This window comes from Microtus ochrogaster, chromosome 19 (assembly GCF_000317375.1).
Source record: "Microtus ochrogaster isolate Prairie Vole_2 chromosome 19, MicOch1.0, whole genome shotgun sequence".
NCBI classification, from domain to species: domain Eukaryota; kingdom Metazoa; phylum Chordata; class Mammalia; order Rodentia; family Cricetidae; genus Microtus; species Microtus ochrogaster.
The window spans coordinates 57,861,650-57,887,483 of NC_022021.1; the positions used below are offsets into that span (position 1 = coordinate 57,861,650).

General features: G+C 41.8%; 2 protein-coding genes across 3 annotated transcripts in view; one reads left to right on the top strand and one right to left on the bottom strand.

The window, feature by feature from the left end:
- The window catches only part of Mier3 (MIER family member 3), a 28,428-nt gene extending 15,308 nt beyond the window's left edge, over positions 1–13,120 (top strand). Inside the window, exons 7-12 of one of the 2 annotated variants that reach the window (XM_005356796.3) lie at positions 140–291; positions 2,684–2,765; positions 4,734–4,825; positions 8,268–8,395; positions 8,485–8,627; positions 8,721–13,120. In XM_005356796.3, the coding sequence (XP_005356853.1) occupies positions 140–291; positions 2,684–2,765; positions 4,734–4,825; positions 8,268–8,395; positions 8,485–8,627; positions 8,721–9,172 (1,049 nt within the window). In that variant the 3' untranslated portion in view covers positions 9,173–13,120. Of the gene's footprint in view, positions 1–139; positions 292–2,683; positions 2,766–4,730; positions 4,826–8,267; positions 8,396–8,484; positions 8,628–8,720 lie in introns of both variants that reach the window. The other variant, XM_005356795.3, reaches the window with a different exon arrangement.
- Positions 13,121–15,230: 2,110 nt separating this feature from the next.
- Positions 15,231–21,572, bottom strand: Setd9 (SET domain containing 9). Its single transcript, XM_026783717.1, is given in 9 exon segments — positions 15,231–15,448; positions 17,071–17,107; positions 17,110–17,149; positions 17,426–17,486; positions 18,221–18,347; positions 19,635–19,768; positions 19,770–19,810; positions 20,690–20,949; positions 21,464–21,572. Coding segments are annotated over 9 exon segments (894 nt in total). The 3' UTR covers positions 15,231–15,363.
- Between the last annotated feature and the right edge of the window lie 4,262 nt (positions 21,573–25,834).

The following is a 25,834-nucleotide window of genomic DNA, read 5'->3' on the forward strand; positions in this document are numbered from 1 at the left end:
CCCCATTTTATAATTGGGTTGATTAGCCTTTTACGGTCTAGTTTCTTGAGTTCTTTATATATTTTGGAGATCAGACCTTTGTCAGTTGCGGGGTGTGTTCACCATTTGTGATGTGTTTAATGGGATTTGTCTTTCTCAGCATATGAAAATGAAGATCAGTTACTGTGGCGTCCTGACGTGGTTTTGGAGAACAAAGTCAAGGAGTACCTTGTTGAGACATCGTTAAGAACTGGAAATGAAAAAGTCATAGACAGAATTTCTTCAGGCACGCACACCAGGGATAATGAACAGGTATGCTTCCTCCCCTTATTTTGGATTCCAGATAACTTGGTAGCTACAAATGTCTGATTAGTTTCAATCTTTTTTCTTATGGTTTTTTGTGTGTATTGGTGGTGAAGGGTGTGAGTGGCAGCCAGCGGTTGACAGTGGTGTCTTCCTTGATTGCTTTCTGCATTATTTTTTGAGACAGGATCTCAGCAAGAATAATGTTGGCACTTGGTTTTTATAGCAGGATAGTGTTCATCTGTTTATATCTGGTATTGTCTCTCTTTCATTAGAAATTAATCCTGAATTGTCAGGTCCTTTTACAACGTCTGTTGAATGGATTATTTAAATTAAAAAACTTTTTTGATATTATAGTGTAATATATCATTTTCCCCTTCCCTTTCCTTCAAACTCTTCTGTGCACCCTCCCACCCTCTGTCCCACTACCCTGCATTTTCTCTCAAATTCATGGACTCTTTCTTGTCATGTGTGTACTCTCCCTCTCTCTCTCCTATATGCATAAGTAGGAACTGCTTAGTCTGTATATTACTACTTGTGTGTATATGTTTTCAGGGCTGACCACTTCATACTGGTGTGTTCATATCCCTGGGAAGACTATTTCTCTGGCTCTCAGCATTCCTTAGTTGCCTGTAGTTCTTTGTGTAGGGCTGAGGCCATCTGAGCTTTTCCCTTCTATCTTAGCGTGTCTGTCGGTGTCTTCCTTATTCAGCTCATGGTTAGGTCCTTGGTGAGACTTCAAAGGTATAGCCTGTGACATTCTAGGACACACAGTCTCACAGCAAACAGCAAGCTCCCTGTTCTCCGGTTCTCAGCATCTGCCCCTCTTCCATAATGATCCCTGAGCCTTTCTTAGGTGCAGGAGTTGTGTTGAAGATGTTTCGGCTGGGACTGGGCACCACAGCTCTGCATTTTGGTTGGTTATGGTTTCCTGTAATGATTCCTGTCTGTTGCAAAGAAAAGTTCCTTGGTGCAATGTGAGGATCCCACCTATCTGCAAGTATTAAGGGCAGATACTTATAATCCCCAACTGCATTCTGAGTGATTGTTTCATGTTGATATATTCATCACTTTGCTCGTGCTGGCAGCCTCGTCTTTCCTGAGATTTGCTGGGGAAGGTGCTTCTTACTGAACTTTGAGTTGAATTCTGCCTGCCGCCATTTACTGCACTATAGTCCCAAACGCTTAGCAGCAGGAGATTGATTGACCTAAACAACACCTGGCACAGTTACAGAGAAGGCCGGAGTCCCCAAGGAGTCAGTCTTTTTCACAGGCCTACTGCAGGGGACAGGCACAGCTCTAAGTTTCCCAACTACCAAAATTATCTAAAATGGGGGAATTTGGCCAGGCATGTTAGTGAGTGCTTGTAATCTTAGCATTTGGAAAGTTGAGGCAAGACTGTTAGGGCCAGCCTCAACTAAATAAACTCACTTTATCAAACCCTGTTTCAGTAAACCTTAAAAAAAAATAAAATCTTCCCAAGTGAGAAGACTTAGAAAGTTAAAAACATGAGACTTATCCATGAACAAGAATGAACAAATTGCTCTGGGTAGATGCTCAGTCAGGACACCGTCAGGACCAGAGTTCCAATTCCTGGTACCTCCAGAAAAAAGATGACCATGGTGAAGCACTGGGCAATGAAATCAAACCTTTTGGGGCTTGATGGACAGTTAGTGTGGCCAATGGGTAAGCTCTACGTTCAGTGAGAGACCCAGTCTCAAAAAATAACGTGGAGAACAATCCAAGAAGATACCTGAAATGAGCATCTGTTCCATACACGTGCATGGATGAGTCACGCTTGTGCGTACAGCACATGACACTCATAGAAACACGAGTGAACAAGTGCATGAGATCCTCGAGCCAGTTCGCAGAATGGCAAACATGCTTTCATGTCGTGACTTGTTCATTTATTTGTTTTGTTGTTGTTGTTTTGTTTGTTTGTTTTAATTATTTTTTCAAGACAGGATTTCTCTATGTAACCACCCTGGCTGTCCTGGAACTCACTGGCCTTGAACTTACAAAGATCCCTGGCCTCTGCCTCCCAAGTGCTGGGATTAAAGGCGTGCGCCACCACTGCCTGTCTTACTTGGGTTTTTTTTTTTTTTTTAGTTTTTTGTTTTTGTTTTTGTTTTTGTTTTGAGACAGGGTCTCTACATGGCTGTGTTGGAACTTATTATGTAGACCAGGCTGGCCTCAAACTCACTAAGATCTGCCTTTTGTCTCCCAAGTGCTGGGATTAAAGGTGTGTGATACCATACACAGGTTGTCATGACATTTGAAAGCATTTTAGTAATGCTTGTCAAGATTCTCCTATAAGATACCTATGTTTAATAAATGCTCTTAGATATGAATTATTGGCAGTTTTTATTGAATTTTTTTTCTTTCCTTCTTGTCCTCTTAGGCATTATATGAACTTCTCAAGTGTAACCACAATATAAAGGAAGCAGTTGAAAGATACTGCTGCAATGGAAAAGCCTCTCAAGGTGAGAAACGCCTGGATTGAAAAGAGAGATGGCCAGGGCTGTCCGCTTAGGCTCAGGATAGGTGATGTAAAGTCCCACAGCACTGTTGTAAAATCTGTGTGCATTTGCATACCCCACCCTGCCACCTCCACCTTTTTGTAGAAATAGTTAGAGAACAAAGTAGACCCCACAGATAACAATATAACGAAGTAACTGAAAAATAAAAAGGATGATTTCCTGGTTTGATTTTAAAATATTGGGAATATTTTGGTTTTGTTTAAGTCAGAAGATAAAATGGAGTTTTTGGATTAAGGGAGAAAAAGAGGACTGGCGAGATGGCAGTAAAGGCGCTTGCTATTAAACCTGATGGCCCGAGTCCAGTTCCTGGGACCCACATAGTGTCCTCTGACTCCCACACACACGGACATACAAACACACAGATAAATAAGTGAGAAAAAGAAAAACGATGTATAGCATGTTCTGTGGGGTGTTTTGAAGGAAACAGATCTAGTGATGGTGAGATAGTTTTTATAGCACCTGCTTTCTGTTTATGCCTGTTACGGAACATGGCCGCTCCTTTAATATGTCCATCTTTGTGTACATGGATTACATTTATAGACATTTATGTGCTGTGGCTGTCACTAGTGAATGTAGAGTGAAAACAATGCTTAGTGATGTTATAAATGGCATGGAACATGTGAAGGCTAGAAATGTGTATTTAACTTTGAGATAGTATAGTGAACTGGCATCCCTTGTAGAAGATGCCTCTTTGAAAGGACTCCCAGTCTCTAGAAACACTAGTTTTTTCCTGAGTTCAGAATATTTTTTTTGATTTTTATCTGCTACTGTTGCCGTCTTTGTGGATCTGGGCCTCAGTATCAATGACTGAGGTAACTTAGAAATAAAGGAGAGTAGCGCGAATCCCAAACCTTGGCTGAAACCTTCGAGGGCCTTTCTGCCCAACTAGAGTCTTAATGTAGCAGCATTAGCATCGGCTGGAGATTTATGGGATTTGATATTTCGAAAGCATGGATTAATTCTCTTTCCCCAACACCTACATACTGACTTTAAAGAAATATGGATTATTCTTTATTTGTAATCTTGAATCAAAGAACTTACTTTTTATGATAAACCAAAATAGAACTTTTTGTTTTACTCCAGAAAGACAATAGTCATTTTTAGTTCACTTAAAAATGTGTTTGTTGGGGTTGGGGCTCAGTTGGTAAAGAGCCAGAGTCGGGTCTGCAGAGTCCACGTGCAAAGCTGTGGTAGTGTGTGCTTGTGATCCTATGCTGGGAGCAAACACAGCTTGATTCTTGGGTCTCGCTGGCCAATGAGCCTTGCCCAGTCAGCAAACCCAAGTTACCATGTCTCAATAAAACAGGGTAGATAGGTTCTGAGGAGACATTCATGATTGACACATGTGCACACACAGTGCTTAAAAATTAGAAAAAAAATATGTGTATTTTAAAACACCATTAAATCATTGTCCCACAGTGCAGAGAACAAAAACTGTTTTTTTTGTTGTTTTGCATTTTAAGCTGTATTTTTACTGTTTTAATTGTGTGTGTGTGTGTGTGTGTGTGTGTCTGTGTGTGTCTGTGTGTGTGTCTGTGTGTCTGTGTCTGTGTCTGTGTGTGAGTATATGCCTCTGAGTGGAGGTTCCCACAGAGGCCAGAAGAGGGCATCAAATCCCCTGGAGCCAGAGTTGCGGGCTGTGGTGAACTGCTTGATGCAGATGCTGGGAATCAAACTCAGGCCCCTAGAGGAACAGTACCCACTCTTAACTGCTGAGTTCTCTTTCTAGCCCAATATTTTTATATTCTAAATGACTGGTGTGTATTTTGGCAATATTATCTGAAATTCCCTAATTCGGAATGTGTGTGAGAGAGAAAAGTTGCGTTTCTGGCCTTTCCCAGGGAGTCGTAGTGAAGGTAGATCAGTGATGCACAGGGGCCGATTGAGTTCTTCCTTTTTCTTTGTTAGAAGGAATGACAGCCTGGACAGAAGAAGAATGCCGAAGTTTTGAACACGCACTCATGCTTTATGGCAAAGATTTTCATCTTATACAGAAAAATAAGGTAAATTAGTAGAGAAATTTCTTACTAGTTACAATGGATATAAGCAATGATTTATGTCTTTTAAATGGGGAAAAGTGAACAATGTGTTAATGTTCCCTGCTAATAGCATTTCTAATAGTACTCTAAACATGATTGGAATGTTCTTATAGATGCCAGATAGAACATGGATTCAGTATGTTTGTCCAGAAGCCTTCCATGTTTCTTCTTGACTCTTACTTTCTTCCAAGCTGTTCTGATATATGTGGTCTCATATTTTTATTGAGTGTTGAGTTGCTAAAAAAAAAAAAAAAACAAAAAACAGGGAGGAAGGAGAGAGAGAGAGTAGGAGAGAGGGAGGCTGATTCAGAGAAAGGGATTGAGGATCAATAAGAGCAACTAAGAATCCTTACTGATCACTGTCCAGTGCAGGCAGGGACTGCAGCCCCAGGAAGTCCCATGGATGCAGAATGTTATAGCTGCTTTGGATAACTGCTAGTCTCTGATCATCTAAACATGTTGCTAAATGAGTTAGCAGCCCTATTTCATATATCTATCTAAATGGGCTAAAAACTTTATGTTCAAGGAGAAACTTGCATATAAATGTTCAGAGTAGATTTAATTAGTTTTGATTATATTGCCAAAATTGGGCATTAGTGTCTCCTTAGAGATAAATCCATATAGACTGGTAGCAGTCTAGACAACAGGTTATCACTTAGCACTAACTAAATAAATAAAGTTAGCAAATAACAAAAGACACAGGGAAAGGTTTAAATATTTAATACTAAGCGAAAGAAAGTAATCCAAAAAGGCTGCGTGCATCCTAAGAATTCCAGCAGTCTGACATTAGAAAAGTCAAGAGTGCTCATAAAGTAGATTGGAGAGGCTAGGCGGGAAGGAGAGGTAAGTAGGTACAGAGGGCCTGAGGAAGGGATGCTGTTGAGTGTGATGCTGTAAAGGAGTCATGCAAGAGTCCTAATGGAAACTCTGGACTCTGGGTAGCAGTGATAGACTATCGATGGAGGCGTATCACATTCAGCAAGTATCCCGATCTAGACACAAACAGTGGGAAGCTGTGCATTTGTGGGAGCAGCAAGTATATGGGAAGTCTGTACCCTTTAGCTTAGTTTTTGTCTGACTCAGAGCTGCTCTTACAGACTGAAGTCTGTGTCTAGATGCATTTGTTTGGGCTCTGTTTTGTTTGTTCTAGCACTGTTTGTATAAAAGACTCTTCCTCCGTTGAGCTGCCTTACTCTTTGGTTAAAGATCGGTTGGTTGTATATCTGTGCTTATATTTCTGTGCTCTTTTAATGTTTGCCTTCTCTGCTTGAACATCCTGGTGTCTTACTAGCTTTCTTCTCTCTCTTTTGAGACAGGGGTTTACTGTATATCCCTGACTGGCCTGGAGTTCTGTATGTGAACCAGACTGGCTTTGAACTCTGCCTCTGCCTCTGCCTCCTGAGTGCTGCACTAGCGCCCCATGCACGCCTTTAATCCCAGCACTCAGGAGGCAGAGGCAGGTGGATCTCTGAGTTTGAGGCCAGCCTGGTCTACAGAGGGAGTTCCTAGACAGCCAGGGTTACAGAGAAATCCTATCTTAAAAATCCAAAAACAACAATAACAGCAACAAGAACAACAAAAAAAACCATGTGCCCTGATATCCTGCTCACACTGTTGGTTGTTGCAGCGTTATTAATCGTTAGTTTTCCCATCCTTTAACGTAGAATTTCTCTCCATTTATTTAATTTCTTTACTCAGTGTTTTATAGCTTTACTCACAGATCTGTTGTAGACTGATGTAAGTGTTGTGTTCAGTTTCAAAATTCAGCAAACTGTTTGTACATAGGGAAATTACTGTTTTTATATACATTTCTGTATTTGTCTGTGTGTTTGTTTAAAGCTAGTTGGGGTGGCCTGGCCCACTGTGTGACCCAGGCAGGCCTCACACTCACAGTGCTCTTCCCCCTCACCCTTCTCAGTGCTCAGATGATGGCATTAACTGCTGTGCTTGGCCCTAGGGTAATCTCCGTAGCTTAATACTGTATCCCGCAATTTAGCAGACACTGCTTATTACCATTTGACTCTTTTCATGGTCAGTGTTGAGCCTGCACTTGTCATTCACCCTTTTACCACTGAGCTGTAGCCTCCCCTGGCCCCCTTTTTGGTCTTTATTTTGCGACAGGGTCTCACTAAATTGCCCAGGCTAATCTTGAATTTCCTCTGAAGTTAAGTAGGCCTTAAATGTATGCTCCAGTTTATAGAATCTCCCATGTAACTGGATTCCAGACCCTGCTGCCTCCCGATTTGTTACTGCTGATTCTTTGGGGTCCATGCATATCTTCTGCCATTTCTGAGCCATGGAAGTTTTCTTCCTTTCCGTTCTGTATGACTTTTTTTGTCTCACTGCATTAGCTACACCTTCCATTACTATTTGGAAATGTCATGCTTTTTGTTTGTTAAATATAAAACAACAACAACAAAGACATAGGATTAGGGTTAAAAGAAAAAAACAAAACAAAAACACCAAATATTTTCTTAAAGATGAAGTTTTTAGTGTGAATAGTTTAAATGTGTTCAAAGTCTGCATTGGTTGTCCATTTAAACATCTTTTTTTACCATGACTTTTGAAATTTACTCCATTTATTCCATAAACAGTTATGTCCTTCCACTTAGCATATACTATTTTAGGCACTAGAGTTTTATTAATGAATAAGACTGAAAAGTCTGTGGCTCCAAGAAGCCTGCATTCTCTGCAAAGACTTACATTACAACTAATGATGTTTATTGAATGGTGTACCATATTTCGTGGTTTCCAAAGCTTGGCCCTCTATTCATGACTTCAGGTCACCGCTCACTCTGGAGTCAGGATAGAGACTTTGAAATGCCTTTAATGGGGCACTGATCAATCAGGGAAGACAGTGTTTGTTGAATAAAAAAGTTTGTTCCTATAGCCATACGCTTATTTGTAACTGTGAAGTGATGTTTTGAAGGACCATAGTTTGGGTATGGAGCCAACTCTTTGTCTTTTAAAAGTTGTGAAGCCACTGGAGCAGAAAAGCCCTGCCTTTGGTTACTGATGCTCTCGAGTGATCTGCAGATACTAGAGGCTGTTGGCTCCTTTGTCAGAGCTTCTTCTTCTAGTCCATGGAGCCTTTAGTCTGGTGAGGCTGTATGTTTCTCTGGAATCAGTAGGTGGGCCTGTCCTGGCGGTTGGTCAGACTCAGCGCAGTCAGTGGCATTGAGTAAACACATAATAACTTGTGGATGTCAATTTTGTTTTATTTTTGAGCATCCTATGCTTTTGAAATCTTTGCTTATTACACATAAAGACATGTCACTAGTAGACATATTTAGAATTTCATAATTGTGACAGGAAAGACCTGTGACTCAAGCTTCTTTGTTGGGGAGTCTGCTCAAAATGGAGTTGGAAGTAGCAGTTTGTAATGTCGTCTTCCTTTCTTTACTAGGTGAGATCTAGAACCGTTGCTGAATGTGTCGCCTTCTACTACATGTGGAAGAAATCAGAACGCTACGATTACTTTGCTCAGCAGACAAAATTTGGAAAGAAACGCTATAACCATCACCCTGGAGTTACGTAAGTCTAGTGGGTTTGACTTGATTGATTGCTGTTTTTAGCTCTGATGCATGGTCAAGATTATTGAAGGTGATTGGTGTGTGTTTCAGGGACTATATGGATCGTCTTGTAGATGAAACAGAGTCTCTGGGTGGTACAGTAAATTCTTCAGCCTTAACTTCTAACCGGCCTGAGCCCATTCCTGATCAGCAGCTGAACATTCTCAGCTCCTTCACTGCCAGTGATTTGACAGGTAAAATGAGATCTTTGTGTGCCATGTGCTAAAGTCCTTTCTCTGTGTTACACATCAGCTCACTCACTTCAGCTACTCTCCATTTCTTTTTAGCTTTGACCAACAGTGTAGCAACTGTCTGCAACCCCACAGATGTGAACTGTCTGGATGATAGCTTTCCTCCACTGGGAAACACACCCCGTGGACAAGTCAATCATGTGCCTGTTGTAACGGAAGAGTTACTCACCCTGCCCAGCAATGGTGAAAGTGATTGTTTTAATTTATTTGAGACTGGATTTTATCATTCAGAGCTAAACCCTATGTGCAGCGAAGAATCGGAAAGACCCGCAAAGAGATTGAAAATGGGCATTGCTGTCCCTGAATCCTTTATGAATGAGGTTTCTGTAAATAATTTGGGTGTAGACTTTGAAAATCACACACATCACATCACCAGTGCCAAAATGGCTGTCTCTGTGGCTGACTTTGGCAGTTTGTCTGCCAGTGAGACCAATGGATTCATCAGTGCCCACACTCTACATCAGCACGCCGCCCTTCATTCAGAGTGACATGGATGAGAGGCCCAGAGACAGTGGGTGTGCAGTACCAGTGACCTTGAGGCGAGCTGTCAGGTGTGCATAGTCTTTCACTGGAAGTTTGACTTTCTCACTATGACATCAGTGATGTCAGTATGTATAGAACTATATCTTGATTTATCAAGAGTATTTTCATTTTTCAATCCATAAATGTGGAAATGAACTATGATCAGCAGAGTTGGGAACTAAGATTGAACTCTGTGGTGCAGCTTTAAGCTCTGCTTCTCTTCCTCATCCCTTAATACCTCTTCCACTTCCTCCTTCTTTTCTGTTCCCTTTGCCCTCACTCCCAGTTTTAAAACCTGTAGACAGAGGCCACCAGCTCAAAACCAGCACAGATGTTCTGAACTGATGTGTGGCTTCTCTTTGTGTAAATTCCTTTTGCCATAATGGATGCAGTGGAATAACAATGTTTACAGGTACCAACCCCAATCCCTGCTCAATGTAGCATTTGTTTGTTTGTTTGTTTTATTTTCTTTGTTAATAAAAGCAGGGGTAGGTTTCTTTAAACTGCACAAACATGCAAGGATTTTTTAAATGGGAACTTCTCTCATGTTATTCAACTAGAGCACTTCAGTTTACAAAGCAGCAAAACCATCTGTCTGGAAGCCAGCACGAGGGACTGCGTGCAAATGAGGAAGACTCTTGCTTGGATCCTGTTTCAAAATTCTAGACCAGGGCTACCTTATACAGAATTGGTCATTTTACTGCCGGGAGACTTCTGTGTAATTTCCTTTTCTTTCTTTTTTTTTTTATTGTATTTTTTGACTAAAAATTTGGCATTTGAAGATGTGTTCATATGGGGTTTTGTCCACCATTGTCAAGATTGCAATATTAAAAATCATACTGGTCACTGATAATTTAGTGTATTCTGAGGCAGTTGACTTGCAGAAGCAGTCTTGAAAGCCCAGGATGTTCCACTCTGGTTTCTGCTTGGAACACCTCTTAAGTTTGGAGCACTGCAGTTCAGATGTTAATATTAGACTTGTAGATGGCATGCATAATGCAGAACCTTGAAGTATATTTAAGCTGTTTTGTTTAGCTTGAATAGTTGGCAAGAAAAAACTGTGAGTTTCTATCTGAAATCGAATGGTACGCTACCACTTTTAAGTTTTAAGAAGTGACAGATGTTCACATGCATCTCAAATGCCATTTTACTTTTATTCCAGGAGTGAATAAGAAGCCATTGTCATAAGCTTTGACCATTTTTGCTTTATTAGACATGCTCCTTTAAGTTTTAAGGTGAATCAACTATATAATACAGTATTAGGATATAATAAGCTTTGCGTTCCTAGCACAGTTAAAGTAATTACTTTTTGCACCGTCTTAATTAGAAATGTTGATCTTATTACTAGTTGTGTTGCTTTGCAAAAAACCTTACCATTTGACTGTGTTGCTGTTTGCAAGTGTAAGTCGCTTCAAGGTTGTGCTGCTGACTAGATAGGATGTAGTGGTCTTAGTGCTGGAGGGGAGGGTATTTATTATACAAACTGTGAACTGCAATGGCATCCCTGGAGTTGGATGATGTGTATTATGTTTCTTTGCAGCATTTTAATGAAGATTGCTTTGAAGTGTTTATGCAGTAGCTCATTGACTATAACATTTAGTTTAGCACAGAGGACAAAGGGTAGTTAAATTAATAACTTAAATCAGTCTCTAACTTATACATCTAAAATCCTGTATGCACACAGTAAATAATGGGTAGCCTGGGCTCTATGTTGCTTTCTGATATTTTTATCCAAGTGGTTAGCTTCTTATTGCTGTGTTGTGCTAAACTTTGAACCTTATTTTTTTGTTCCCTTTAGTGTACTTTCTTTAATGTAGGAGGATACTGGGCATACTCTTCCATTGTTATAACTTTAATTTTCACTCTGGGTTTACAGTGGCTGGTCTGTATAAATAATTTACACAAAGATGACTGAATGCTAGTACCAGTTGCACTTAAGTGAAGATGCCCATTCTCATTAGCTGATGCAGTAATATATCCAGTTTATCTATGCATTGCTGGGGTCTTGATACAAGATGGAAACAGTGTTTCTTATCTAGAATTATGATTATCAGCAAGTTGAATGGACACTTTAGTTATTTAAATAGATTTTTGACCAAAATCCAGAAAATGATATGAGAGAAAAATAAATTCCAGCTAGTTTAACAGATTTTTAAATGCTAACCTGATTTTAGCCTCTTAGAGAGTGCTACCTAGCTGGTAACGTTTACTTTTAAATTCCTTGTTAAAATGAGGCAATAATTTGCAAGATTTTTGTATATATGTGTAAAGTAAATTCTTCATATCTTTTTAGATCTAATTCAATATTTTCTGACTACTCCTGCCATGTATAATACCATTTTTGTGCATGCTTGATGTGACATTCATAAATTGTACCACTATGACTTTATCCATGTAAAATAGCTATTTATTGAATTTTCTTTCAACGGCTGGATTTTATTTTTTTGTCTCCATTTAAACATCTTAACAGAATTTGTTACTGTTTATTAAAAGAATTGCGTTTGAAAGCATAAGTAAAACCTGATTTGCAGTTGTATGAAGAAAAATCAATGCCTTTATTATCACGCATTAAGCACAATTCTTATAGCAAACTGTGATAAATTCTTTGTTTTTTTATTTGCCGCAATATTTTCATATGAACAAACCAAAAATTCCTGGTGAGCAGTGGCAGTGTCGGCTGATCCATCCTTTGTGTCCAGGGAACTGGGGAGGACGTGGACTCATTCAGAAGTGTAACTGGTGCTGTGACTATAGCAATACTTTACTTTTGTTAGTTGTGCTTCTCCTTGCTCATGCTAGCTTTTCAAATGTTTAGTTTTCCTCTTGTCATGGTCAACTGCTGAATTTACTTGAAGGATGTAGAATACTGTTTAAAAATTACTAAAGTCTGTACAATTAGGTCAAAGAATTGTGCAATTGTTTCCTTTTTAATTTTTGAAATTGAAGGTCATAACTATTTGAGAACATCAGACCTAATAGAGCAGTAGTACTATTTAATTTAACCAAAGTCTAGTAACTATTTCAACTTTGAATGTAAACTAACAAACCTGACCACCAAGGAGCTTGTTTGCCCAGAGTTTCAGAGCACATTGTCTACGAATGGAAATTGAAATAATTTATAAAATATTGACATTACTATGTTTTTTAAAAAGTTCCTAATTTTTTCACTAAAAGGAGGGAAACTATTAGTTTTATTGTTAAATATGGTAAATATTAATATTCCTCTTAGATGACCAGTGATTCCAATTGTCCCAGTTTGAAATAAGTACCCTGTGAGTATGAGATAAATTAGTGACAATCAGAACAAGTTTTAGTATCCAATGTTCAAGAGGAAGTTGCTATTGTTGCATTGATTTTAATATTTGTACATAAACACTGATTTTTTGAGCATTATTTTGTATTTGTTGTACTTTAATACCTGGTGTACAGTTCCAGAAATAAAAATCTGGAAATCTGTTTTTCCTGGTGCGTGTGACTATTTACCAAGTAATTCAAGCCACTCTTAAGCTGTACCAGATAGGTAAACACTAAGAGGAAAAAAATCATTTTCCTGAATCCTTTCTACTAGTTTTTGATTTATAGTAATTATAAAAATTCCTGAAGTGAGGATTCTCATAGTTCAGGAAGCAGTTAACAGAATATCTGTTCCAAACAGTCCTAGGAAATTGTATTGTGGGAAGACAGAGAACTGAAATATGAGCTGTCAAGACTTAACAGGCTGGTATTTGTGATATTACTCTTATTTATAATTTTCATAATCCCATTGCCTCTGGTCATACCTTTCTCAAGTCTTCATCCTTTCAAGCTAAAGATCTTAGCTTAAATCCCGCCATTCCCAGTTCCTGTGTTAATATCCAAACTGAATGATATTCAGAGTTTACACAAAGCAAGAAAAAGAGTAAAAACCTTAATTAACCCTTTTGCTTTTGTTGCTTGCCTCTAAAGAGCCACATCCCTCCGCCCACAAACACCACAGTGCCTTCCTGTGACACCTGTGTGGACATAGGCACAGAAGCCCCATGAGTACTCTTTGTACAGCTAAGTACCATGTAAGCTCCACGGTGGGTGCTTCAGGCCTTGCGGAGAGGAGAAGCCTGTGGAAGCAGAAAGGGATTTTATGGCCCAGATGACTTCCTGACTTCCTTGTGTCCATTCTAGTTGGACTGCAACATAAACATGTTCCTTCAAGTCTGAAGTGCTGTAGAGAAAATGTCAGGTGTGGGAAGGGGTTAAAGTTTCACTAGTCAAGCGTCAGAGAGGAGTCAGGCTCTTAGGTGATCTGGGGAAAGGTCTGTAGGTAGACACCCTGAGGCTCAGTCAAGAGGTGGAGTGGGGTGCCGCAAGAGTGAGCACTGGGAAACAGTAAGAGGAGATGGGAAGTTCCAGCTACAACTCCCCATGTGAAGGAATCCTCATCTTCTCTAGGGTTTAAGTAAGGATGTGTCAAGAAGTTAAAATACCCTCAGCTGGGTGTGGTGGTACACACCTTTAATCCCAGCACTTGAGAGGCAGAGGCAGAGAGACCTACGTCTAAGTTTCAAAGTCAGCCTAGTCTACAGACCTAACAGTTCCAAGACACCCAGGACTCCCTCTCCACAGAAATACGAAACAGGAACAGGCGTCCTTGCCTCTGATCTTTAATAGTATTCCCACTAAAACAGTCTCTAGCCATCCTTTTTATCACCCCGGTCCCTGCTTAGAAATGTCCAGGATGGTGACCTATGTCCAGTTGGAACAATCTAAGTCACACACATGAAGAAACGATCTCGAAACACCATATTTTGTAAGGGGCAAGAGTGGAAAGAGAAGCCAATTAGGTTTTTCGAGACAGGGTTTCTCTGTGGCTTTGGAGCCTGTCCTGGAACTAGCTCTGTAGACCAGGCTGGTCTCGAACTCACAGAGATCCGCCTGCCTCTGCCTCCCGAGTGCTGGGATTAAAGGCGTGCACCACCATCGCCCGGCGAGAAGCCAATTAGAAAGCTACCAAAATTTCAATAAACGAGGCAAACGAAGTAACAGAGATGTCACAGTGGTCAAAATCAGACCCAACAGTTTTCCTAAAGGTGGAGGGGAGGGGCTTAGTAAATGATGTCATCCTGCCCAAACTGGGAAGTGAGAGTTGAAGCTTGAGTCTGGTGGTAGGACCAAAGAAACCATCGCGAGAACTGTGGGGCAGACAGCTTCAGGACTGAGTGCGTCTGGGCTGGCGGGGTAGTACTTCACCTCAGAGTACGGTGATTTGATCAACACCTGGGCTGGCGGTTCTGCACAGCGTCCACAGAGAACTGGAGGGGGTGAGCCACGGGCGCCTTGCTCTCCGAAGAACTATGGTGGGCGGAGAAAGGTTAGGAACACTGCCATAGGAAACCGTCTCCACAGAAACATGAGACAGGAACAGGTGTCCCTGCTACCAAACAACCTTGTCCCTTACCAGTATTCCCACAGCAGAGAATCTTCCACTCCCTTTAAATCACTCCCTTTGTGTGTGTGTGGGGGGGGGGGGAGCCAAGATCAGTTGGGAAATCACACAGGTACATCGATTTTACTCATGGCAGCACAATAGCTTCGTTTTTCTTCATTCTGTAAAAAGGAAAGCTTTTATAGGCGCTTGTACACATCAGCAGTACTGTAAGAACCACTGGGGCTGGAGAGACAGCTCAGAAGTTAAGGGCAATGGCTGCTCTTCTGGGGACTAGTTGGGTTCCTAGCACCCATGTCAGGCACACTGGGTAACACCCAACTGCCAATCAGCCCAGCTCCAAAACATCTGACACCCTCCTCTGACCTCCTCAAGGAATTTGCTTAAGTGTACACACACACACACACACACACTAAAACCTTAAAGAATTGCTAATGTTTGGCTAAACATCTACCACTATAGAGATATGTAAAATAAAAGAAAACCTGAAATGATAAGTCATGTTAATAAACTTATGGAAACCAATTAAAATTGAAATTGCATTATAAATTTGAAATTATGAAGGAAGTAGCTTTTACTTTGGAATTGAGGCATAAATATTAACATCAACAAACACGTTAAGTCTAAAAACTTTTGTTCTTTTGGTGGACCACACAGATGTGATTAGCAAACAAACAACCAAGCATTTAGAAAGAACACAATAGCTACTTTTAAAAGCCTAATTTTTATTTTAACAAATTAGCTGATAAGCATGTCGTAGTTTGAGAAAGGCTGCTGTCCTTGCTTGATGTCCCTAAGTGAAACAAGAACACAGTGGAGTGGGCTGAAAACGAAAAGAAGTGGTTGGGTACCAGGGTGCATTTGTAACCAGTGCGATTTTACCGATGCAGACTCCTAACAGGCAGCACAGGCCTCAGTTTCCATGAGGAAACAGCTCCTTCTCCCAAGGAGGGATGGGGGGGGGGAGGGACTATCATAGGACCTTTTCAAAATGGTGACTCTAAGTTTAGACCACCAAGCACGTCTTTGAAAATATCATTATGGTTTATAAAACTGGAATTACAAAAATAAGAGTTTTAGTCATTTTAAACATTACAGCTTAGGCCGGGCGGTAGTGGCGCACGCCTTTAATCCCAGCACTCGGGAGGCAGAGGCAGGCGGATCTCTGTGAGTTCGAGGCCAGCCTGGTCTACACAGCTAGTTCCAGGACAGGAACCAAAAGCTACAGAGAAACCCTGTCTAAAAAAAAAAAAAAACAAAAAACATTACAGCTTAACATTTATTAATCGGTGTATCATATTTTAAAAGACAAACATTTAAAATTAACTGGGATGTTTAAAGACACCATTTTTCTAGACCCAAGACACTGTTATCATATTCACCTTCAAAATCCTCGTGACATCCCTGTGGAGAGCATACGGTCAGATGCTTCATTGTTAAGCACACAGACACATACATACAAGACCCAAAGATAGCAAACTTAGTATTGTTGGTTTTTGGGATTTTCTGAGTGTGTTATCATGTAGCCCTGGCTGGTCTTGAACTCCTCTGCAGCTGAGGGTGACCTTAAACTCCTTAACCTTCAAAGTCCACCTTATAAGTGCTAGGATTATAGACAGGCACCACACCAGATCCTCTGCAAGAGTAACAGGTACTCTTAACTGCTCAGCCATTTCTCCAGCCCCAACAATCCAAGTTTCAAATATTCATCTTAAAAGGGTATTTTAATAGGTGTACCCCCATAAAGTCCTTTAGAAGCTCAGTGGAATGATGTAAAGGATATGCCCTCTGAGCCGGGGAGCTCCAGAGGCAAAGACTGGAAGATCTCAAGGCCGGCCTGGGCTACCAAGTAAGGCCCTCTTTCAAAAACAACCACATAACAATGACCTGAAGATTTTATGGAAAGGAGAATAATAACAGAATCTCTTGATATGGGCTTCAAGGCTGACACTGACAAATACTGCCCACAAGGAGAAATGGTTCCTAATAAGCAGAACAAGTCTCCATTTTTAGTAAGCCTATAGTACAGAAATATAGTGTTATGAACATACCTAAGTTCCTTATGATTTTTTTTAACAATCCTGGGAGTCAATTATTTACCAATCTGGGTGGTGGTAGTGCATGACTTTAATGCCATCACTCAGGAGGCAGAAGCAAGTAGATCACTGAGTTCAAGGCCAGCCTGGTCTATAAAGCGAGTTCCAGGACAGCCAGGACTACAGAGAAACCCTGTCTTGAAAAACCAAAATGAAAAGAAAAAAACAACAAAAATCCCAGGGTCTTGAACCTACTATGCAAGTGCTCTGCCACTGACCCTCCCTACCCATCAATGCTTTACTAAAAAGAAAAGCCTACCCCTAATACTATAAAGATTTTTCTTAGAAACCTTATTTTTCAAGTGTAGTGTAACACAGAGGACAGGGCACGCTGATTTAAGAAACTGACCTTTGTTTGTGGGATCTGTAGGCAATGTTTGGGAGATTTGCTTCAGGTCTACAGGGAAAACTGCGGGCCCATCAAATTCCTAGTGAAAAGACATGAGTGGCTCTGTCTAGGAAGAGGCACATAACTGAAGAGAAAAAGTCATGACAGTCTGAGAGTAAGAAACTACTGAACTGTGATGCTTAAAGTATGATTTTACTAAACTTTTGGAATATACTCAAACTTACTATTATGGAGTAAAATAAACATTTAAAGTAGTAAGAACATGTGTTCAGATTATACATAAACCTATAGAGTAAACATACATGTTTTCCTTTGTTTGTTTGAGACAGCATCTTGTTGCCTAGCCCATGCTGACCTTGAACTCCCCTCCTGACTCAGCTTTCTCAGTGATGGAGTAATCACCACGCACCACCATGCTCGACAGCATAGTTTACTTTAAAATACCAGAAACTAAGGGTTCCAGACAGTCATTTGGTTCAAGAAGGGAGTCGGGCTTCCTCCTCCTAGGCCGGGGCTCTACCCATGTGAAAGTCAGGGCAATATATGAACGACTCCCCGACTTATAAGCAGAAAGGGGGTACTAGACTGGTGAAGAGTCCACTAGGCTGTACTGTAACACTGATAAAATACTCTGGGATCATTTAAAAAATTCTAAAATAATAATGATCCCAAACTATCTTTTCTCAAACAGTTAAGCTGCTTGAGTACTGTTATTCAATTGCCTTTGTATCAGTCACGTGGTGAAGAAGAATTAGCCATTGTAGCCTCCTGTCCAAGCCCCATCATGCTGACTTACTGCCTGAGCAATTGTTGGCACACTGTCCTACAGTCAGTGATTGTCAGTTTCTGATGCTCACCCTGTACCGTCCCTCATTCTTAAAGGGCTAAGTTGGTCTCTCCCAGTGTGAGATCGAGAAGAGCATTAGCTGAGAGGGTTCTGTGTATTAAATTCAAATCCAAAAAATACACAATGAATCCTACAGGTGCAATTTCTTTCCAAAAAGTTTTGTCTCCCAATTAAGCACCTACATTGCCACATAGCAGCCATCAAGCTGGTTTTTCACCGGAAGCATGAATGGTTATGCCATAATCGTTACAATTAATGAGGCTCTACCATTGACAAGTGAATTTGAATATGGATATTAATTACCTGAATACAATTTTTGATACTACTTTGTCATTTCCATCAATGAATATGCCATACAAGCATCTAAAAATAAATGGATTTCCAAAGGACTGGAAAAAGATTGACCCATACTTCTCATCTACTGTACCTACTATACAACAAAGGAGGAGACAAAGCAACATGGAAAACTAATTATTATGCTAAGGACATTTTAAACTATAAACCTAAAATAGGAGAGTCTGTTTTAATCCCTCCATCTTTAAAAATAACTCACTAGTGTATATTAATTGTATCAAATAATGGGATATTATAACATGTATGGGTCTTTTTACACAGTTAATTCCCAGTTTGCTTTTGAGGGACTTTTCCCTTTACAGGGCTTGTCTCTAACAGCTGATGAAGCACAGAGGCAACTGTCCATATAGCAGACATTATCTAATTATCTTACTTAGTGATAAGATGAACAGCATACTTTAGGCTCAGTTTTACAAAGTTTTATACACATAAATGCACATACATATTTAACTATGATTTGATATCACTGGAGAGTATTTTTTAAAGTGCATTTTGTTAATGGCTAATGTAGACTTAAATGGGAATAGATGAATCTGAACTTCAGGCTTTTTTTTTCTTTTATTGGCAAAGAAGGAAAGAAGAAAATTCATATTGGGAGAGTCTCATGACCAAAAAGATGGCCCTAAAAACACAATTATCCCACCAAACATTGTAATATAGTTTTCAACACACAACATAATTCATAAGGTTAATTATGGGATTATAATTTTAAAAGGTGTGGAAAGTTGGTTTCAGATTCATACCTTTGCTCTGACTACAAGGCTAGGCATTTTGTTGAACTTGATAGGCACAGAAGGACTTTTTGGCAGTACTAACTTGATGTGGGAGTATCATATATCAATCTGTTGATTTCATTGGTTAAGCAATAAAGAAACTGCTTAGCCCTGATAGGTTAAAACATAGGTGGGAGGAATAAACAGAACAGAATGCTGGGAGGAAGAGGAAGTGAGCTCGGAGAGACGCCATGCTCCCCTCTCCCAGGCGGATGCGAGAGCTCTGCTCTCTGAGGCACATGTGATGAAGCTCCGACCCAGGATGGATATAGGCTAGAATCTTTCCCGGTAAGACTGATGCTACACAGATTATTAGAAATGGGCTAGTCCAGGTGCAAGAGTTAGTCGAGAAGAGGATAGATATAATGGGCCAAGCAGTGTTTAAATAAATACAATTTGTGTGTTGTTATTTCGGGGCATAAGCTAGCCAGGTGGCTGGGGTGCTGGGGACGCAGCCCCACTGCTCCTATTACAACACTAACTGAGCTGTTCCCAGAATAATAGCCACAACTGCCCCTTGTTACCAGTCCTTTAGTGACAAGACACCTCTTCCTTCAAAAATCAGTGAGTTGCTCAAGTAGCCCTAAAGCCCAAGGTCTTACAAAGCACGTCTTCTGGTTTAAAGAGACTTTGCTGGTGGTGTCTGCTTTTAAGCAGCTCCACCCTGTGATTCTCAACTCCCAGTAGGTGTTGAGATTTTGGCTCACCAGGCTCTGGAAGCAGCCAAGAGATCCGATTGTTTCCAGCAGTTATTTAAAAACAGAGCCTGCCCAGATGTCACCACGGCTTCAGGTGGCAGTGTAGGCCATTTGGATTAGTATGGCCCCAGCAACAGCACGACCCTTGGACATCAACATGGCCCCAGGTGGTTCAGACTCCAGGCATTGGCATGACATTTGGTGATATCACATGCCACGGACCTCAACATAGACCCCAGCGGCAGTACAGCCATGGACCCACACATGGCCCTCAGCTGCAACTTGGGCCTTGATGTTAGCATGGCCTTGGGTGGCAGTGTGGGTCACTCAGAATTGTGTGGCCTCTATGGCAGCAGGGCCCTCAGGCAGCGAAGTGGCCTCAGATGTTGACCCTGACCCTAAGCACTCGCATGGCTTTCGGTGGAGGCCCAAATGGCCAACCCAGCTACCATCCAGGCCCATATCCAGGGCTTTGAGTTGGCCCACCGCAATATCTACCCCATCTATGACCTGCTAGAGTGGGCAAAGGGACTGGTTCTGCTGAACCATAACCACAGGGTCTCCATGACTAGGGGCAACAGCAAAATAGTGAAGTTTCAGTGAGGGTCCACTATCGATGGTGTACTAGAAGTCCGAGGCTTTGAACCAGACCCATTGTTTCAACTCATTGCAATGAACATTTGCAAGTCAAGCTGTTTGGGCAAAGAGTAGACTTTGTGACTCGCCTCAGCTCCCAGGCTACTACGACAAAGAATATATGATGGAGAGGTGGGAAAGACGGAGGAGCACAATTTTTTTCATTTTATTTTTAAATTTTTATTGGGGTGGGAGAAGCTACAAGAGTGTAGGGTGGACATGGAAGGACCGGGAAATGAGCGGGATTGGGATGCATGATACGAAATTCTCAAAGAATCAATGAAAACTTTATGTGAAAAAAAAAATAGAGCCTGGGAAACCTTAAGTAACATTCCTAGTCCATGTGCACACGGGATAATTTTGTCTTTGGACTTCTCTGGAACGTATCGAAGGATATGAAAAAATGGGGAAAGTTTCCATGTACTCCCTATCAACTGACTCAAGTCGGTGCTCTTGATGCTTTCTGGGCTATTGGCCTTAACGGCCTGAGAGGACGTTAGGAAAAAACAATTGTTTGGGAAAGCTCCAAGGACATGAGGAAAAGCAATTGTTTGGAAAAGCTCCAAGCTACCTAACTCGCAACAATAACCGCCCTTTCCAAGTAGTCAGTATTTATGAAAAGGTCTATTCTGTTCAACATGCCGTTGAGCACTAACATACTTTATTGTGTTTCTGTAAAGAAACTTTATGGTGTTTCTAGCTGTAAATGGAAGGGTCAGAAGCAGAAGCATAGCTCAGTTTTCCTCAAAACATTCAACAGCTACTTGAATGTTCTCAAATAAGAAGAATCCTCATGAACTCGTTTTTTTCTCATAGGTGTGTTCTCTTCAAAGGTAAACTTAAGTCAACTTAGCATCCCTAGTCTCCGGGGAGCGGTAACTTCTTTGACTATTATTACCACTTTTACTTCCAGAAAAAAATTTTTTTTTTGAACTGTTGCTTCTGAACCAAAAGGAGGCAGCTTGTCTCTTCTCAATTCTACAGTAACGATGCGCCCAAACCCAGGTCTCTGGAATATGAAGTTTCGGAAAAGCGCTTGGGTGTCTCAGTTTTTCAGAAAACTGTTTTCGGGAGCTAAGGGGTACTGCGTGCACTGACTGAAGTCAGCAGCACGCTCTGAAACGCCAGGCAGTGACAGGCCCGAGGCGACCCATCCGGATTGGCCTGCAGTATTTTCTGCACGTTTCTATGCATCAGTCCCTCTTAACCTCATCTGAGCAATTTGCAACACAAAATGTCCTTCTACGGAGCGGTGAGAATAAACCTGACTTTTCTGAGGATGGTCAAGCACCTAACTACGACGACGGGGCTGAGAAAAGGTCACACCCCCACTTTGTAAGCTTCCACTGACGAGCAAACGCTGACAGGAGAGGTAAAAAGCGCGCGTGAGACCCCGCAGCGCGGTGCGCGCTGGGAAAAGGAACACAAGCCCCGCCCTCTTCGGGTGGGCAGTGCCCGCAGACCTAACCTCCTCTGCTACTCTCGGGCTCCGGGCTCCGCCTACTTTGGGCTCCACCCACTTTAGGTTCCGCCCATCTTACTCCTCTGATTGTTCCAAGCTCCACCCACCTTAGGCTCCTCCTGGCTCCGCCCTCCTCAAAACTTTGGCTGCCCCCTCCCGGGTTCCACCCACCCCAGGCTCCGCCCCTCAGTCCCGCCTGCCTCCGCCTCGGCTTCCTCAGGCTCCACCCACCTCAGACTCCGCCCCTTGGTCCCACTGGCCTCAGCCTCGGCTTCCCCAGGCCCCCCCATCCACCCCAGGCTCCGCCCCTTCATCCCGCGGGCCTCAGCCTCGGCTTCCCCAGGCTCCACCCACCCCAGGCTCCACGGCCCGCCCGCCCGCCTCGCCCCGCCGGCAGCCTTGGGCCTAGCAATCTTGGCAGCACGGAGGATTGAGGGAAGTCGCGAGGTCTCGCCGTTCCGTCCTCTCACCGCGGGTTGTGGCTTAGGTTAAACACGATCCGCGGAACGGAGCAGCGCCATCGCGGACGCACACCCTGCAGCAGGCCGCCGGACAGGGCTGCTGGTGGGGCGGTGGTGAGGAGGGCGCGGGAGAGGCGGGCCGAAGTCCCCAGCCCGCTCCGCCAAGGGAGGAGCTGGGTTGCGCGGTCCCGCCCTCCGCACCTCCGCCCTCTGGGTCCCCACAGCTGCCCGGGGCTCGCAGGGCTGGAGCTGCCCGCGACTCCCGCTCTTGGTCTCCGCGTTTTCCCTCCCACGTGTACACCGATCTTGGTTGTGCGCGAAGACTCACCGGGCTTCAGAGCATCCTGCCCTCTAGGAACGTGCCCTAGGAGCCCTGCTTTCTCCCCCGGTCTTGTTTCTGTTGTTGGCCAGCACCTATCAGCTGTGTTTCCCGTGGCCCTCAGTCTGGCTCAGCCCCTCCTCTCTCACCGCCTCGACGCAGCCGGAGTCTTCCCGAATAGGTTTCTGCGCTACGTAGACGTCAGGCGCTTCTAAGAGCGAGCGAGTCCATTCAAAGAGGTTTTTTAAAACACGGATTTAGTTAGTACATGTGTATTGGTGATTTGCCTGCGTGACGCACATGCGTCGTGTGCTTATCTGATGCCTGCGGTGGTCAGAAGACATCAGATCCTCTAGAACTGGAGTTATAATTGGTTGTGAGTTATCATGTGGCTGCTGGGAACCGAACCCTGGCCCTCTGCAAAAGTGTTCTTAACCCCTAAAGTCATTGAAACGCTATGTGAATCTATAAATGTAAGAACAAAATACGCTGTTTGCACTTCATTCTCCTAACTACCCAAAGGCAAAACTACTGGGCAGAATGTTTTCTAAAGGAGCTTTTAATGATATAGTTGGTGTATGACAAGCCGCACACACTTAAAGTGAACCATTTGCTAAGTCTTTTGCTCATGCATTAATCAAAATCAAGATTGCAAACATATCCATCATTTTCAAAATCCCCTTACAACTTTCTCTGACCATTCTCACCTGTTCTTACTCCCAGCACCCAAGTGACAATTAAGCTTTCTGTCCTTGGATTAATTTGATCACAATATATTATTCTGTGTTATACTATTGTATTCTTTCGGTAAGATTTTGTTTAGAAGTTATATCAGAGATATGGGTCTGTAATCTTGAGTTGGATGGCTTTTTATCCAGTTTTCCGACCAAACAGTGAGAAGCCGTCCCCTCCATAGGTGACATTTGAGAGAACTTTTGGAACTCACCCAGTGCACACAGGAAGTACCCACGTGTATCAATAGGTCGGGTGTCCACACAAGAGATTTGGACAAGGCTCAGTTCCAGTGAGGACAGACAGCCTATTAGAATTCCTGGACCGGCTTCAAATACACACGTGTTCATTAAAATGTGGATGCGTTGCTGCTATTTCTTTAGGGTGGAGGATTGACTTCCCTGTTCCTGAGAGTGAAGATGAACCCCAACCTGAAGTTGAGAACAAATGTTTCAGATTTAGTGAAAATGCCGGCCTGTGGCCTTGGAGCTGATTTGCTCTATTCCAGAGAAGAAAATGCAGGAATGACTGTATCTCCTTTTATCTTACTCCAGTGCCGTGATGGCTGTGGACAAACTTAGAGGCTTTCCTCCTGGACTCTGCTTTTAGCAATGCTATGGATCAGATTTATCTGACCTGCTTAGTGAAGGTGGTTCAGTTCCAGGATGTGTTTTCAAGACTTATTAGTGGCATATGGAGGGAATGTCCTTATGATCTCCAAATTTGCAGAGAACCAAAAGTAATTAAGAATTAATAGAATCTTTACTTATATCAAGTATATTGCTCTGGTGCCCTTTTTGTTTTTTGAGACAGGGTTTCTTTGTGTAGCCCTCGGCTGTCTGGGAACTTGCTCTGTAGACCAGGCTGGGCTCAAACTCATAGAGCTTTGCCTGCCTCTGCCTTCCAAGTGAGGGGCTTAAAGGTGCGCGGCACCACCACCAGACATCTCTGGTGCTTTAGTATTAAAATCAATTTTTAGTTCAGTGAGGAACTTGTGGAAACATTCTTCTTAGAATAAAACCATGATAGCTAAAGCTAAAAGTATGCTACTTGTACTACTTCTGTCTGGTCCTCACCATCCGGACTCAGTGGTTGTCAGCGGTGACATGTTTTCTGCAGGTTTTATTTTGGGGCACTGATGGACCTTTGTTCGTTCCTGTAGATCCATAGTATTCTGAGTGAGTTTTTAAATTCTCTGGTAGTTGTAATTTGTGGAATATTTATTTTTGACTTTCTGAAAACTTTCATCTTAATTTTCAGTGAATGATAGACCAAATGTTTCCCCTAATAGTTACCAAGATGGTGGACTGCTTGTTTTATTTGCATTCTTCTGTTATTGTAGGAATTATAGGCATGCCTTCTCAAGTACTGACACATCGCTAGGAGTTCGAGATAAATCTACTAACTTAAGAGCGTCTCTTTGGTAAGACCCTATAGCTAGTTATATATGCTATTGCTGTTAACCAATATTTTTTTCCTTTTTAAGTTTTTGTATTGAATTTCCCAGCAGAACTGTCTGGGTTTGTAGTTCACGTTGACACTGAGTTTAGTTTTGCAACAGATGAAAAGACTATTCAAAACTTCATTTCTTCTTGTGTAACGTTTGGCAAGTTTTTTTTTTTTTAACGAAATCTGTTCATTTAGTCAAGGTTTTCAGATTTTTCAGTGTGAAATTGTTCAAAACATTCTATCACTATATATTTAAATTTGTAACTAATTTTTCCGTTATCCTACAATGAAATGGGTTTCATTGTGCCATTTGCATTCATATAAATCTTAAACTGTGTTTGTATTCCTCCTACCAGCATCATACTCTTCTTCTACCCTGCCTTGCTGGCGTCTTTCCTCCTTGAAGACGGTCATCTTCTGCTTTCATGTCATATATATGCATATATTGTTAAATATAGATTCCAGGCGTTAGAGAAAACGTATTGTACACTTTATTTCTAACTCCCATGTTGCTCCCTCCTGTTCCCTGCTCTCTCTTCATAATCACTCTTATAGTTTGATTCATTCACACATATATTTAAGTATACATAGTATTGTATGTATATTTAAGTATAGATTTTGCACATAAGAGAAAATGTGATATTTGTCTTCCTGAATCTGGATTATTTTGCTTAAAATTATGATTTTCAGTTCCATCCATTTTCCTGCAAATATCATACTTTCATTCTTCTTTATGGCTGGCTAGAACATCATAGTGCTATATACCAGATTTTCTTTAGCTGTTTACCTGTTAATGGACATCTGAACAGGTCTATATGGCTATCACAAGGAGTGCCACGGTAAACGTGAGTGTGCAAATATCTCCATGGTGTACTTTGAATCCTTCAGGTGCATACTCAGGAGAGACAAAACTAGTAGTCATGTGGTAATTCTGTTTTAAGTGTGTGTGCATGTGTGTGTGTGTGTGTGTGTGTGTGTGTGTGTGAGAGAGAGAGAGAGAGAGAGAGAGAGAGAGAGAGAGAGAGAGAGAGAG